Source organism: Diaphorina citri, unplaced genomic scaffold (genome assembly GCF_000475195.1).
Source record: "Diaphorina citri unplaced genomic scaffold, Diaci psyllid genome assembly version 1.1 scaffold12, whole genome shotgun sequence".
NCBI classification, from domain to species: Eukaryota; Metazoa; Arthropoda; class Insecta; order Hemiptera; family Psyllidae; genus Diaphorina; species Diaphorina citri.
In genome coordinates, this window is record NW_007377451.1 from 85,033 (window position 1) to 102,516 (window position 17,484).

A 17,484-nucleotide genomic window follows, 5' to 3' on the forward strand; every position below is an offset into this window, starting at 1 on the left:
ATATGTAATTCACAAATGTGACAAGGATGCAACACAAAACGTTTGGTTGAGATAGGTGCTGCGCTTGGTACAGAATACTCTACCGGGTACTCCATGTCGTATCAGTGCTGTGCTGGTGACAGTAGGCTGGGGGTATATCATGCTCATCATGTGTCTCGGAACCACCCTGTACTGGAGTTTCTATGTGGAACGAACCTAACATACATATGTACCTATGTAATGGGATATTAAGATTCAAATAAAGAAGATTGAATAAAAATCCACGATTGCAATGGATCGAACCCTCGACTCCTCGATTATACGCCGGCGACCTTGACAAGTGGAAAAACATAATCTAGTCTCACGTTCTGTCAGATCAGTGAGGTGAGAGACTACTAAACCAAATGATTGTAGATTGGTTAAATACACAATAAAATTAGTATTACTTAAGCAACTTCATTATCACTTGTGTATTTCAGTGAATTGACAATTATTGAGTTCTTTGTTTGCTTTCAACATTTACCTACTAGGGTGATTTACCTAATGTGTTAGTGTTTTACCGAAAAATCATCTAATGAAGTTAACATCTCAAGCAAACAGTTGATTTAGATGTATTGCCTGGGTTAGATGTGTTAATCTTAATTAATGCTGTTTGTTAGTTGTTAACACCTTTATGTAAATGAACAAATACTTACAGGGTGGACACGGAATAATATTATGAACTTAATATTACAGGTCTAGTGGGGTGTATGCGATCCATTTTCATCAATAATGTTCCAGTGGAACCACGCGCCATAGCTCGCAACTTTCGTCAGGTGATATTATTATAATTATTCTTATCTTTAAGTCCGTATGAAATGTTTGTCCACTAGGGTATTAAAAACGGTGCCTTATCCCATTTAAATTCAGTTTTCTCTCCAGATGATTCTTCATAACAGTGTATTTCCTAGCTATCAATTACCATAATATTAGTATAAGTGCCCGTGTCATACATAGCATGCATGTACCTTAGTAAAATTAATAGAATTTCTCTCATCGATCATGCATACACTCACTCCGATGGCGTATTAGGGATATGTGAATCCCGTGCCGACCAGACTGCTTGCCTCCAAAGAACTCTATGTTCGATCATGCATAGTAAAAGAAAATATACCCAGCCTTGTTCTATAAATCTATCAATTTATTATTATTTATCAGGTATCCCTGGATAATTGTCAGCTGGTAGACCCATGTAAGAAACCCAATGCTTGTGAACACGGAGGCAAATGTTCTATCAAAGATGAGAAAGTCAAGTGTGACTGTACAGACGGATATATGGGCAAGAATTGTCATTTTGGTGAGTTTCAGTCTCATTGATATCTTAATATGTTGCTTCTAGCTATTAGTTAGCACTATAATGTCTATCTCATTGATATTTGATTATTATCTTGTTACTTCTAGCTAGATATCGTAAGACATGTGAGGAGTTAGCACTGCTAGGTGTTACGGAGTCTAATGTCTATCTCATTGATATTTTATTATTATTTTGTTAGGTACTTCTAGCTAGATATCGTAAGACATGTGAGGACTTAGCACTGCTAGGTGTTACAGAGTCTAATGTCTATCTCATTGATATTTTATTATTATTTTGTTACTTCTAGCTAGATATCGTAAGACATGTGAGGAGTTAGCACTGCTAGGTGTTACAGAGTCTAATGTCTATCTCATAGATATTTTATTATTATTTTGTTACTTCTGGTACATTTCAATCACGTTGTCCATTCGCGAACTTTTATGAAGGAAAAACATTGTGAAATGATATGTCACACAGGTACATTTCAGTTACCTAGTTTTGATGTTCGCGACAACAACAACAACAACAACAACAACAACAACAACAACAACAACAACAACAACAACAACAACAACAACAACAACAAGTATGTAGCTACTTATATTTTCAAATCTACACTTCTTATATGTTACTCATGAGTAACATATGAGGCGGATTGGTAAGAGTTTCGAGTTGTAATCTAGGGTCGTTAAACTAGAGCCATGACAGGATGTTGGGGGAAAACCTTTTTCTCGGGTTTATTTATCTACTGGGACACTTAACATTGAAACAATTCAAAATAAACACCGTGGATAGTAAATATTTGTGTTTGTAAATGAAAATTCTTTCTTTGATCAGTTGGTATTAACATCCCTTACACAAAGATTAATTTTTGCGAGGTCTCATCTCATTGTAATCACAGAGTTTGCCTGATTTTCCATTCTTGAAGTGGGTATTTCTATTTCTAGACGTCCATGAAATTCGTTTGAGTCACTCTGTAGTGGCAGTACTTATGTATCTCCCCTCTTACATCAGAATGGATCGTGGAGATAATTCTCTTTATCAGGACGCGCTGCTATGAGACATCTTCTACAGGGTGTCACTCAAAGTAGCCATCACACTCCACCTGTTTATCATTTCCTAAACTCCATTCACTCCACTGCTATTCATGGATTTCCTGGCTTGTTATCGTTCCATCTTTAGTGAAAATGTTTTTTATTTTAATTTATTAAAATTATCCATGGTTCTCACATTACAGTGAAAATGGTTTACCTAAATTTATTCAAAATTAAAAGGGCAAAAAATCATAAAATCCCTACAAAAAACATTCTAAGATAAATAACGCTGCCAAATCTAGCTCAATTTCAGTGCAGGTAACTTTAAGTTTGGCATGACGTTAAATATTATTCTTACCGTTTTTATTTTTTTATTCATGGGAAACTGTTTCCCATGAAGAAGCCTATAAAATAGGCGAAACTCGAGTCGGTGAAGAAAACACAATTATCCAATAATAATAAAAACGGTAAGAATAATGTTAATACATAGGATGTCTAATATAAACCTAACAAATAATGACGTTAGATCTTACAAGGATTGTCCATGTCTACCCTGAACCCTTTTATAACTCTCGTGATTTAAGGCAAAATGTATAGCTCCTATGGAAAGTACCACTTTGGTTCCATCTTATGAAAAGCTATAGAATCATTGTCATGCAGCTAATGTAACTGTAATTTATCACGTAATATCAATGCATTTTGAGCACTATCCTGTACAAAAAGTACCACTTGGGTTCCATCTCATGAAAAGCTATAGAATCATTGTCATGCAGCTAATGTAACTGTAATTTATCACGTAATATCAATGCATTTTGAGCACTATCCTGTACAAATTGTACTTATTATACATAATAGATTATCTTGAGATCTAGGTATACAAATTGATCCCTGCGTATATATGTGTACGCGCATTCTAGTTGATATTAGGGATCTGTCCCGTCTCCCCTGTCCATAGTAAAATTGTTCAGTCTGAGATTGGAATTACATAAGTAGGTACCTATATATGTTCACTTTTTTATGGATTCTACTCGGAAGAGATCAAGCAAAATTTCTACAACTTTTTTCCTACACAATGCAATGAATCAAATAGCAGAAATAAATTCCTAGGAGACACATTATTGCTTAATCTTCAACCCACCGGACCTCCTCTGTTTAGAATGCAACACTTCATAATTATGGGATTATGAACATACATATGAGTAGGTATCAAATGTAACTTCAATGCTATCTGAATTCAGCATACATACAGTTCTTTCTAATTCAAACCATGGCATAGCATGACTAGAATTTACCGGTTTGAGTTTGATAACATATCAGAACCTTAGTTCTCATAAATGATTACCTGCCTACGTCACTAAATGGGTTATGAATAAATTTAACACACAACATCAACATCTTAACTCGTCGTTTGGTAAGGAAAAAGCTTCTAATGTTCTAAGATATTACCTAGGATATTTTATACCTGGTAGATATATTATCATCATTTTTTCCACAAGGCTGAGAGCAACTTGAATGCCAAACTCAAAGGTGGAAAAATTCGTCTCTATCAGGTACTGAAGTGCCAGTGATAGAAAAGGTGCTCGGTGCAGTATGTACATATGTGATAGAAACCGGCCCAAACTCTCGCATCCCATCTGCTAATCATGGTATAGCATATAAATGATGGTTTATCATTACATTTACACACGTGTGTATAATAATTGTCCACCATGTGTAATGAAAACCTACATAAGTCCTAGGACCTTGGACTAGAGAAGCCAACATACGTACTTTATATAGATCTATGTCTATAGACTGTAGGTAGATAGTAGAAAATACTTACAATTAGTGAAATAGAATTTCCATAAGCTTCTCAAAAATGTCTAGTCTTGGGTTCTTTGTTCGAAAGCTCTTAGATTCTCTTTATTTCGATTAATTAATCTTTAAATTCGTTATTCGTTTAGTTCGTGTCCTTCAAGAAGATCACCCAACCTATTTTCTTGATCTAATATTTTAATCTGTCGTACGCGATATATCAGGTAAAATGTTTATTTCATATATACTATATCGCTTTTACTTCTTACTAAATCAAGCTTAATGATGTCATTTACGTTAGTTCTCATTTCAGTTGGAGTAATAGTTTCACCAGTGACTAGAAACTGATCGAGAAGATTTTTTTGAAAATCGCTAATTTTACAACTGACTCACTCACTCACTCATCAAAATGTTGAGGCACTTCCCGATGTCGTAGAAACTTGAAATTTCTAGAATTTAGAGGAACTTTATGTACTTTAACTCTCGGAAAGATTGTTGTCTGCAGGATACAGCGGGCTCTGTCTACCAGACTGAGAATAGATTCTGTTGACACAGGACACAGGGTATGTGCTATGTCCATCAGCAATTCAGCGTGATCAGTACTTCCTGGTCATGTTATAGTAACTGTAAGGTCAACACTTGCTGGACACACTATAGCTCCAGTGGACACATTGGCATGGCGATGGCGTTAGGTGTGTCTTCATGTCAATTTAACGTTAATGTTAGAACGAATGCAAAATACTGAAAACCTTCTTTATTCTTAATTTTGTGCGATTCTACACACTGACACTGGCGCGAAAATTATTATTGCCACCAACACGCTCTGCATACAGGGTGTCTATATGATAAGACCATGGCTTAAATTATACAGCTCCTAATATTAATTATGCTCCATTTGGTATTTGGCTATATTGTATATTATCTTGAATCTTGAAATGAAAGCCACAAGTACCTTGGTATTGAATTGGCGCTGTGCCAAATTCTCAATGAACTTTTTGACTCTTTGTTGAACCAACATCAACCTACATTGTTGATATTACACAAACATCATCATGTAAATTATGGCAAATGTGTTTATACCTACTCCCTTGTTCATCAGAGGAGCAACTGGTTTGTTTTTAGTCTTTTGTAATTTTCTTTACTTTTCATTTCTGGCACATTATCTACGTTATGTCTGACATTGATATGTGTGTGGGCATATATCTTATCTAGGTCTAGGTATCACTAGAATCTACGTTATGTCGGACATCGAAACTTTTGGTTAAGACCGGTGCAACGCTTGGCGGCATTTTACCGCTTTTGGCGATTTTCGGTGTAATTTAACAATATCTCGCGAACGGTATGAGCTAGAGACTTGAAATTTGGTATGTAATTCACAAATGTGACAAGGATGCAACACAAAACGTTTGGTTGAGATAGGTTCTGCGTAGGCGGTATTTTTACCGCTTTTGGACAGATTTCGACCGTTTTTTGGCGGTTTTCAGCTACACCGACTAAACTGTTAGAGATATTGTAAAAGTTAGGGTAAAAGAACACTCAAATCAGCATCATTCAATAGGATAAGGAAAGTCGTGTGATGTTCACACCAGATTTTTGTTTCTGTCTTCCCACACAGACAACTCATTCCTCGCATGTTTGGCGCCATTTTCCCGAGGTCCTTGCACCGACTACTCGCACCGCTGGTTCTATAATGTGACGTCACGCACTTGTCAGATCTTCTCCTATGGTGGATGTGATGGAGAGAATGTGTTTGGTACAGAGGCTGAATGCAGTCAGACCTGCGCCAAAGTTCCATGTAAGTAGCCAACTCAAATCACTTCAACAGCAAACTATAGTGCCTCTTCATCGGGGACGGGGTTCCATTAGAACTGCTAGTAATGACAAAGTTCATGTATTCAGTCTATGTATTGAAAACTGTGTCGCTATTATAGTGTATATGATAGTGTTACATTTATTTCAGACTAAAGTGCAATGCATTAATACAGTACAGGCCATTGCCGTACCTCGTCGAAAAACGAGTTTTATGATAGAGGGCCTTATTTGTATAATATCGAATGACTAGCTATGATAATACCATCATCTTACTGGATCAGTCAACTGCTTGGCATGTTCAAAATCAAAGGGTCGATTTTCAACGGTAATTGGAGGATTTTCTCTCTAAAAAGACATCCTTCTATCACCCTAGATCCCTAGAAGGAAGCCTTTACAATATGCATAGGTACCTAACTACTCCCTGTGTTGTGCTCTATCTTGTAGTGGAGGAACCCACAGCAGCCGAAGCCACCAGCTCTCAGGCGCGGAAGAGGAAGAATGACTCCCAGCTTGTATTTCCCGTCCCCCTACATGAGAGAGGCATTGAGTTGACATTCGCTGAGACAGGGCTGGACACAACATTCATGATGGCTCAGATGAATGCCTTCATACAGCTGGATGGCAACAGAATACCCACCTTCCAGCTCAGGTGAGATTTAGAACAATGGTTAGCGTTTCCTTTTGAATTAAAAGAAAAATACCGATACTTCAGTTACCAGTTTTTTTTTATTTTACGTATTTTGAATTCAATAATTCCGTGCACTGTAAAATTTACTCAAGAGAAAGGCCCTCTCCGGTGCCCCAATGATTTTACGTATTTTGAATTCAATAATTCCGTGCACTGTAAAATTTACTCAAGAGAAGGGCCCTCTCCGGTGCCCCAATGTTGACCTAGTCCAAAAATGAAACAAAAATGTCCTTTAGGTGAAATTCCATGTTTGCCAAATTTCATAAAAACTGGCAAACTGTTTGAGAATTCTAGTCAAACAGAATAACGAACTAACTTTTCATTCAGTCAAGAGTTTTTCGTAGATTTGTCGAGTAAGTTTTCCTTGTTCTGTGTTCTTCATGTTCTAATCTTACATGTGTCTATTTGATTTCAGACTGTGTCGCGAGATTTCGTTTCAGTTTCGGACGCGCCTACCCCGTCCAAATTTGTATGTAGTTATGTGTCCAAATTTGTAGACCGTCGAAAGCAAGTGGACGTAGTATACTTTGATGTGGCGAAAGCGTTTGATGTTGTCCATTATATCTAATGTCTATCTCATTGATATTTGATTATTATTTTGTTACTTCTAGCTAGATATCGTAAGACATGTGAGGAGTTAGCACTGCTAGGTGTTACAGAATCTAATGTCTATCTCATTGATATTTTATTATTATTTTGTTACTTCTAGCCAGATATCGTAAGACATGTGAGGAGTTAGCACTGCTAGGTGTTACAGAGTCTAATGTCTATCTCATAGATATTGATGGCAATGGAAGATTTCCCCCTGCCAGAGTCAAGTGTGAATTCCAAGAAGATTCTACCAAGACGATAGTGGAACACAATCTACCGGACCAAACGGTAAGTTTTATTAAAGGTCATGCAGGGTCTCCAAAAATCCGATCACGCTCAAAATCTGGATTTCCACGATTGTTTGCAAACATTTGAAAAAGAATTGTTAGAAAATTCGTTAATTACAATGCCTATTACTCTTATGATCACATGAGATGATATAATTTATACTGGAAACATTAAATCACAGATTTGTGTTGAACTTTTATCTTTTGCTCTCCCCAGGATGTGCGTGGTATTCACGAGACAGATTTCAAGTTCACCATCAAGTATCGTGAGTTTACTCAGGAGATGTTATCCGAACTCATCTCTCACTCACTCTACTGTCGTCAGAGAATCAAATACGAGTGTCATCAAGCACCACTTGATCTGCATTCCGCTACCTGGTTCACATCAGCCGCCAACCAGAGTGTGGATTATGTAGGAGATGTGAAACGCGGCTCGTGTGAATGTGCTGGTAACTATGTTATCTCAATTCAGTTTATTGATTTACGACACTGAAAAGGCTTCAGACGTTCCTCTGGTTAAATAAATATCTACACTAAACTGTGCCCTAAACCAAACCTTACACGGAGACAAAGTTTATTAATATGTAGGGGAGGTAAGAACTCTCTTGAAATGTACAGAAGGTCAGAATGTCATGCTTATTGAGAGGATATTGTAAGGATTTTACTTATTGGGTATCTATAGGAATAGGACATTGTGATTTAGTTTAAACCTTAACTAACCCCTTAAACATTTTGAGTGTAAAACCAGTGTAATAGAGCAGCAATTTGAGAAAAACACCGCGCGATCACGATCAGATAACCTCCTTAAACACTTATAAAACACCGCTTTGCTATAGCCCCTGGTTTAAAGAGCTAACAAGCTAAAGCCTACTGGTCTTTTGAGACTTGCATGTTGCACAGCTAGATCAATCTAACATGATTAACTACCTAAGAACCTATGGACAAACTAAGCTAAAAAGAATACAAATTAATACTGATTCTAAGACTTAATAGTAAGGGTATATTTAATATGAATCAAAGATACAAAAGTACAAGTTACTTACAGAGGTAAAACTATGGGTTTACAACTTTATAACAGTATAACTTTTACATACTCATGATATCTTAATTCCTGAAACACCAGTTAGAAGTTAGGAGACACCAATACCTATTAAATTTGGGATCAACTTGTTACAAACAAAAACTGTTGAATTGAGCCATTAGTCAGGATTTCCTGTAGGAAATCTGTAGGGCATTACCCTTACAACTTTGTTGTACTTAGTACCTACATGGTTTGAAAGTAAACTTTTTCACACAAAATGGGAAAAGAAAAGCTTTTAAAAACTTTCTTGAAAGAAAAGCCCTCAAATCAGATCAGGAAAAATCTACGAATTATTGCATCATCTTTTTGTAAAATCAAAATAAAAAATCAAAACAAGTGAGGATGCTAAAAAGGACCTACAGAGGGAGCCACCTCCTTGAGATTGATAAAAGATAAAATTTTGTCCTTCACTTTGTATTGAGGTTTGAAATAGTTTTACCCACTGCCACTAGATAGCAACAGTGGTATGATTTTGATTGTTTTGAACTAAACTTTATCACCCGATAACAGCTTGTAGACGGGCTATGTCCGCCCCGAACACCCATTTTTATCCCCGTATACGTGTTTTATACCCAAGTGGAAAAGCATTGTAAAATGTGGGTAAAACTAATGTTTTACCATCGAGTGTACTGGCGGGTGGAAAACACTGCCTTTACACTATCTCAAGCCAATAAATTATACCAGTATTACCAGTTTATTGTAACGGTTTTACTGACGTATTACCAGAGATGTGCAAAATGCTTTTGAAAACCAATTTGAAATGCAAAATGTAAAATGCCTCTAGAAAACCAATTTGAAATGCAAAATGTAAAATGCTTTTTAAAAACCAATTTGAAATGTAAAATGCAAAATGTACATTTTGAAAATGGTTTTTTAAATGCTTTTTAAAATGGATTTTCAAACAATAAGCCCTTGTAACCCTTGTACAAAAATTATGTTATTTACTAAAAATAAAGTGAGAAAAATACAGAAAAATTAAGCAGCAAGTCCAGGATGTCAATGAAACTGGGCCCAATAAGACCAATTACAAAACCTTAGGCTAAAATTCTCCTACTGACCACTGAGAAAACTATAGCCAAAATGTACTGACTAGTGATTTTTCGCTAAATCTAGTGAATTGTTGGCAAATCTAGTGATTCAGTGATTTGAGGTCAAAATCTAGTGATTTTTGAAAGAAATGTAATTTCATTGCAAAATTTACATAGATCCTGAGATTTATATTGGTGGAGGCCCGGAACTAAGCAAGAAAAAAGGTAACACTGAGAATTTTACTGCTAGACTAAAGAGTTTTCGCCAGCCTAGTTAGCTTAGTTGGTAGTGCGTCTGCCTTGTAAGCGCTAGGCCGCGGGTTCGATTCCCGCCCGTCCTGTCTTCATTCTCTCTTCGATTTCGGGACGATAAGACCATAGCAGTTACAGTTCCCTCTGTCAAACCTCTTAAAAGAGTTTTCCTAGAAGTACAAAAATGTATTGTATTGGTTTTCATCTAGATTCCGCTACCAAGACTAGTCGGGGCTCCTCAATAATGTACTGTAATGTACCGGACGGTCACCCATCTAGTTACCAACCACGCCCAACGTTTAATTAACGAGAGTGTGAAAATAATTTGGTCTTGATTCTATTATTCAGAGCATGAGAAATATTTCGAAATGAAACATGAACATCTCTGTAAGAAAACATGACAGAACTTTGGAATAATATTATTGGGTAGGTTTAGTAGATTATTATGGACACTTGGTCTCAGCTATTAATTTTATTCTCATTCAAATGTTGTTTTTTCAGGTTTAAAATCCACCAATAACTTCGTGGGTTCCCTCAAGTATGTATTCTACAATGATATTTCTATCCTGGCTGAGCTAGGGCGACGCTCACCGCGTGTCCATTACATCGGTGCTCTGGATCCAGAGTTGTACGAGTCACCGGTGGAAACCATTCCCATTACATTAGCCTATCCCTCTGCACACTTCGAGTGGAAACTCAACCAAACCGGTGACCTGACGTTAGCCTTGGAGTTCAAGTCAAACCGAAGTGTGGGCATTCTAGCATCGGGCGAGATTAATTCAACCAGTGGACAAGTGATTGGTTATTGGGAGGTAGGTTGAATATGAATTGTATTGTTTGTTCTTTAAAAATGGTTGAAATTAATAATCACGGAAAATGTAACATTTCTCTTGTTAAGAGTTTACTGTTTAATTACAGTCGAACCTGGATATAAAAGAATCCAGGGGACCACCTTTTTTTCTCTTATATCCAGGTTTCCACTATATCCAGTTTCTTTTATATCGAGGTCCAGCATGAAGGCCCAGAAAATTTTCTCTTATATCCAGGTTGGACTGTATTTAGAACTTAAGACTATTGGTTATAATTCAAGGGGTGAAATTATTGCCTCGGGAAATAAATCTGCCATTGAGCTTTGCTTACAAACTCCAATTCATATTTCTGTTTCAGCTTCGTGATATTAACTACGAGATCAAATTCGAAATCAACATCAACTCAACCTCATCATCCAAGACGAATGATACCTCCTCTCCCTCTCCTTCTCCCTCCCCCTCCATACTCACCCCCTCCCCTCTCTCCTCTTCATTAACTCAGGATCTGAATCTACAGTCTCCATTAGTTATTAAGTACGATGCTAAGGGTGGCTGGCATTTGGTAAGCAAGCAATTATCAGTAATCTGATCATGTGAAACCGTAGACTTATATCAGAGACAGACAAATATCCAGAATCAAAATTGTTGACAAAGCTGTGAATTTGCAAAACACATACAAAAGTGAATGTCAAGAATAAATAATTTATATGCCATAAGCCCGAATCATGCGGCTTCAGCTACTGGGAATAGACACTAGTATCTACACTATTAATCTATGATTGACTTTATTAGGTTATATTACAGACATTTATATTATCATTTGTTACAGGTGGAATTGAACTACTCCAACGGTACAGTGCGTATTAGTATTGACTCGAAATATTCGGATGAGACCTATGCGGGAAAATATACTTTAGGCAAGAGAATCATCGTAGGTACAGGATTACACAAAGCCAAGAGTTTCGGTAAGTCAATATCATCAAATTCTTATTTATAAATATTTAACCTGAAAATGAATAAGACAGTAGATTGAGTAAGTTTGTTAAGTGTTTATTTTGCTTTAATTCATTTGTAATTTATAACTAGAAGAAAGGTCTTAAAAAGAAGCCTAAAAAACACAGCAAAAACTATAATATTATGTATTCGTTGTGACGTTCAAATCGTGTGAAGTGTAAAGTTATAAATTTGCTTTCAATAATACAACACAAATGTTCAAAAGGTGGCTATGTAAATGAACAAATACTTACAGGGTGGACACGGAATAATATTATGAACTTAATATTACAGGTCTAGTGGGGTGTATGCGATCCATCAGCAAGTACAAAATAATTAGCCGGTAAATCAATAATGGACTCGGAATTTGTGTAAATTTACGAAGCTAAAGGGGGAATTGCCAGTCTGAGTTTGAAATTAAACATTGAAGGTGCCTATGATAGCAATCCCTGCTTGTCATCACAGTTTCCTTGGTCAAGACCTTCGCACCAGTATGAAGGTACTCTGTCTGGCTGTTGTACCGCTTAGTATGTTCCCTGGACTACTGGGTCTCATTTGTTATAACAACTCGGATCCTACCCGTTTCTCCCCTCTAGTATCCCTAGTCCTGGCCCTGGTAGTGTTCTTCATGCTCTTTGTCCCTGATATCCCCCCTGTATTATATTTCCTGGTCAATATCCTATGGTGTGCAGTCACTCTGTTTGTATGTGTCAACTATGCAGTTCATATTGTCTATGATATACAGAATACCCCTGTATTACATTTCCTGGTCAATATCCTATGGTGTGCAGTCACTCTGTTTGTATGTGTCAACTATGCAGTTCATATTGTCTATGATATACAGAATACACCATAATGTATATCATAATATAAATCACTATTTCTATCCACAGAGAAGCGCGGTCTAATGAACGGGTGTAAGATGAAGTGTGATGATCAGCCGTGTAAGAACAAAGGCATCTGTATTGAAGGCTTTGGACGTGGAGAGAAGAGTTCATGTAACTGTGAGCATACCTCTTACTATGGAGAGTTCTGTGATCAGGAGAAGGGAGCTGACTTTGGTGGCACCTCAGTAGTCACCAGGAAGTATACATTGGAGGGACCTGTGTTCAGTATTAAGGTTCAACTCGCATTCTCCTCTAATGATCAGAAGGGAAGGAGCATGGCCTTACTACTCGTGCAGACTGAAAACAAGTGAGTCACATAAATAACGTACTCATCATACTATTTTAGAGGTAATAGTAGTAATTGGGCTTTTACAACAGCAGTAGACTACTTCTATCAGTGTGGTCAAATTCCTAACTTATAAGGTTAGGGCAAATTTCCATACCTCAGCTGGGATTAAACCCGCGCCCTCCTGCGTACCAGACGAATGCCATGACCACTACGTCACGTAGACACTAACTTTACAATAATGTGATGTAATATTTCAGACGGAGTTATTATCTTCTGTTGGCTCTGGATGAACAAGGCAAGCTCAAGTTTGAGGAGGATAGGGAAGGAGATGATGGCGCCTTCGCTGCTAAGATATTGGATCGGAACTTCCTGGATGGGGCTCGGCACTCTGTCTATTATAAACGACAAGGCAATGTAGCTACCTTACTTATCGATAGGGAGCCAGTGTCCTTGGTTCCTATCCCGGTGCTTAGTATTACTGGAGTACCACATGAGACTTCTACCAATGAAGGTGAGTTGTTACTATGTATCTTCTTGTATCGTAACTCTATGACATAGATTTCACCCCCACTTTCTCAAGTGAATCCGTTATCAAAATCACCTCTCTTATTCTTCCAGGTGCCAACGAGGTTCACATAGGCGGCATCTTGACCAAAGATCGCAGGTTCGATGTTTATAAGAACTACACGGGCTGTTTATCCAATGTATTTCTTGAAGTGAACAATGCTTCTATGAAACCCCTGGCTGAGTACATGTTATTTGAGAAATCAGGCTCGGAACATGTTCATGTGTCTACACCAGGGGGTGTACGCTCAGCGCAGTGTGCCTCATTCGATACCTTGGCCCGGCCCTGGATTGATCCTAGCTTGAATATTAGTGTGGTGAGTTAGACCTATTTCTATTATAAATACACACACTTCCCTTGTCTTTGCAAATATTTGCTTCTGCATAATAACTGGGGTAATTTGAATGATTGGTCACGCAGCTTTGATGTTAAGTGAATGTTTTTTGCTTTATTAATAGGCCGAGCGGCGCTTCGAACTCTTGACGTTCTCGCGCCTTCTGGCACGCTTGTTAGCATAAAGCTGTAGAACATATTACTTAGAATGCTTCTCTTATGCTTGCTTACATTCATACCCATAGCGCTTGTCTGTATTTATTTCTTTGTTTTATATATTTGTTTTATTTGGTGCCTTGTACTTTGTACTCAGTGTCTTGCATGTACATAATTATAAGGCTAAAAACAGAGTGGACCTGAGAGCAAAGAGCTTTTTTCTCTCAGTTCTATCCGGCTTGAATACTTTTACAACGACGCACAATCGAATCAAACTTAAAAGAGGTATGCAAGACTATACATAGATAGTAGAAATACACATCTGATGTCTAATGAATGCACAACTAGAATTTTATTTTATGTGTATGTTTTTTAACTCTATCGTGTTTGTTTTCTCTTGTTTTCAGAATTCCAAAGTTGTGCCCTTATTTACCAAAGTAACAGGTAAGAATAAAAAGAATTAAATTTACTAGTTAAAAATAAAATGGTTTTCAAGTTTCAAATCGGAATCACTCGTCTACTTAACCAAACAATTAACGATTGCACTCGTACATGGTGAATTTAAATTTTCATCAATTTACGTCGAAGAAAATTTTCAAAGAACAATTTATTATTATTGACCAATGGTCACTCAATACAATGTTGAAAGACTACAGACTATTGGCATCTCATGAGAAAACTATAGCCAAAATGTACTGACTAGTGATTTTTCGCTAAATTTAGTGAATTGTTGGCAAATCTAGTGATTCAGTGATTTGAGGTCAAAATCTAGTGATTTTTGAAAGAAATGTAATTTCATTGCAAAATTGCTCTTAAAGCTGAAAAAATAGACTATTTTTTAGAAACCTACAATTTTGCCCCTTCAAATTAGTCGCGTATGCAATATGCACTGCTTAAAATTTAGTGAAAGCGCTATAGTAGAAACCTACAATTTTGCCCCTTCAAATTAGTCGCGTATGCAATATGCACTGCTTAAAATTTAGTGAAAGCGCTATAGTTGCCTTCTTTGTAAATTGTATAGCTATATGAATTTCTTTAAAATATTGTAAAAATGAATTAGCTTTTAAAAGGGGGCATGTCTTGTACATATGACAACAATGTCATCTGACACATTTGGCAACACTGTATGTGTTGTGATAAGATTTGTAGGTTAGCGTCAGGAGGACAGGAGCCACTTTTCCACATGTACTGCCAGCATCCTGTATCGTAACCAATTTCTGTCTGTCGTTCTTGAAAATATATAATCGTCTTTTTGTACATATTATCTCCGTGTCACTTATTTAAAACTCCTACCTACCCATCAAGGCCACCTCAACAAAACAGAAAGACCCACTGAATCGAATGGTTAATAGAAGTTCTCTTGAAAATCCCTCGTTTCTCCGAAATCAATTAAAGAAAAGTGAGAAAATTACATTGCGTCTTATGGAACATTGGATTTCTTGCCACTCATGCGATCACGTGACTCACTCATGCGATCACGTGACTCATCAGGAATTCAGGAGGTTGCCTCAGATATAAACAATGCAGGGCATGGGGAGTTGTGTATCTATTTAATCTACATCTATGGCCACACCTAGATGTTCACACACTTCACACTTATTTTAAGTATGTTTGGATATAGTGTCATAATGAGACTTAAATGTGATGGGGTTATGAAGGTAGGAAGTGTTATCAGCATTATACCTAGGTAGAAGTTTTGTTAGGATAAGACAGTTTATTGATAAGCATGAGTGGATTTTGTTCACCTTTAAAAATAATAATATGAATATATTTTTTCTTATGATTCATTGTGTGATAAGCATTAGCTGATTGTTTTTTTACTTTCCTTATCCTATAGGAAGGAAAGTAATGTAATCGGGTCAAATTTTCGATGGTCAGATTTTAGTGCAAAACAAGTTTTGAGGTCCCTAGAGCCTAAATCCATTGGTCCGTGTGTGTGTGTGTCTGTAGGTATTTGAAAAGGAAAAAAAGTCGATAAAGTTGTAAAAAAAACACCCACACACATACCCACCCAATCACCAAATTAAAATGTTTCACGGTAAAATGTCCCTCAACCTCAAAGAGATATAAGTGATGAAAATAAATTGATCATTTTAATCGCATTATTCGCATTAAAATGTTGTATTTCATTTAACATCTAATTATTATCAGAATAATCGATTTCCCACATATCATAATGATGTTTATTTATTAGTAAAAATTTTATTTAAACACAAAATACCTAGATTTCAAACTTCACAAAATTCACTTAAAATTTAAAAAAAAAAAATTCACCAAACACCCAAATGAAAAATATTAATTTTCAATTGAAAAAAAATAACCGGAAACGGGTATACCTAAAAAACTGATTACACAAAATTCAACTGATTGGCCATAAGGAGTGCGAAAATTAGCTGACTGACCCTAAGGCTTGTTGCAGTTTTTACCGGTGTATGGCCAGTGTATTATTGTGGTGTATAACACTCGTCTCTTTTACACCTATAAACCCCCTATAAAAGATGCGATTCTCAAAATCTTTCTCCGAGTGAAAATTTTACCCGCGCTTTTACACCAGCATCTAAAACATCCAAGGATAACAAGCTCAAATTGTTTAAGGGGAAGTTTTCTCCTTGTGCTCTATTGCAGTGAATAGAACCTGTGTAAATCCAGAGCAGTCTTGTAACTGTGATGCCTCATTACCCAAGTGGCTATCCGATGAAGGTCATTTCAAAACACCAAACAGTCTGGGAATCACAGAGATGGTGTTTATACAACAGAAAGATCTTGTGGAGAAATCCATGGCCAGAATAACACTAGGACCATTGGAATGTGTTGAAACTAGTAAGTACCCAGCCTAGTTAGCTTGGTTGGTAGCGCGTCTGCCTTGGGGGGTTCGATTCCCGCCCGGGGCGGATTTTACTGATAAGGTTTGTTCTCGGAACGGCTGGCTTTCTCCTATCCTGTCTTTCTTCTCTCTTCATTTTCGGGACGATAAGACCTTACAGTTCCCTCTATCAACCTCTTTTTTTTAACTTTCACTACTAGCCAGTGCGAGGTATGTTTCAACAAAAAAACAAAATACTCTTTATTTATTTGCAATAATTAAATACATATACATAGATGACAATAAAAAATAGCAAAAAATAGTAGAAAAGATGATAAGTTCAAGTTACCTATGTAAAAGATTAAGAAATCGAGTTATACTGAGATATTGTTTCCCCCTATTGGGGATGTGTTATACCTATCTCAGTTAAATTAAGTTGTAAAAAATATACATTTTGCAGTTGCATTATTTACCTATTTATATTGATCCTTATTACTTTCCCGTATTTATGTTGAGAATAGTATGAATCTCTTAACCCTTCTTTCCACAGATACTCAGAAGTACGTGGTAACATTCACAACTAGTCAGTCCTATATTGAAGTACCTGGATGGCGTAAGGGAGATATTGCTTTCAGTTTTAGAACCACGGGGGAGAAGGCTATTCTATTGTATCAACCTCCTATACGAGCCAACTATCCGTCCTTTATGGTAGCACTACAGAGTGGTGAGTGAATGTCATTTATACCAAAAAACCTATTCCGTGTTAATAT

The 17,484-nt window shown here is 36.8% G+C and overlaps 1 protein-coding gene across 1 annotated transcript in view; it reads left to right on the plus strand.

Annotated features, from left to right (window-relative positions):
* LOC103506521 (contactin-associated protein-like 2) overlaps nucleotides 1–17,484 on the plus strand; it is a 31,593-nt gene that overhangs the window by 3,857 nt on the left and 10,252 nt on the right. The window contains exons 5-10 of the mRNA XM_026821475.1: nucleotides 692–794; nucleotides 1,177–1,315; nucleotides 7,350–7,519; nucleotides 7,736–7,967; nucleotides 16,537–16,731; nucleotides 17,265–17,438. Coding sequence (XP_026677276.1) covers nucleotides 692–794; nucleotides 1,177–1,315; nucleotides 7,350–7,519; nucleotides 7,736–7,967; nucleotides 16,537–16,731; nucleotides 17,265–17,438 — 1,013 coding nt within the window. The remainder of the gene's footprint in view (nucleotides 1–691; nucleotides 795–1,176; nucleotides 1,316–7,349; nucleotides 7,520–7,735; nucleotides 7,968–16,536; nucleotides 16,732–17,264; nucleotides 17,439–17,484) is intronic.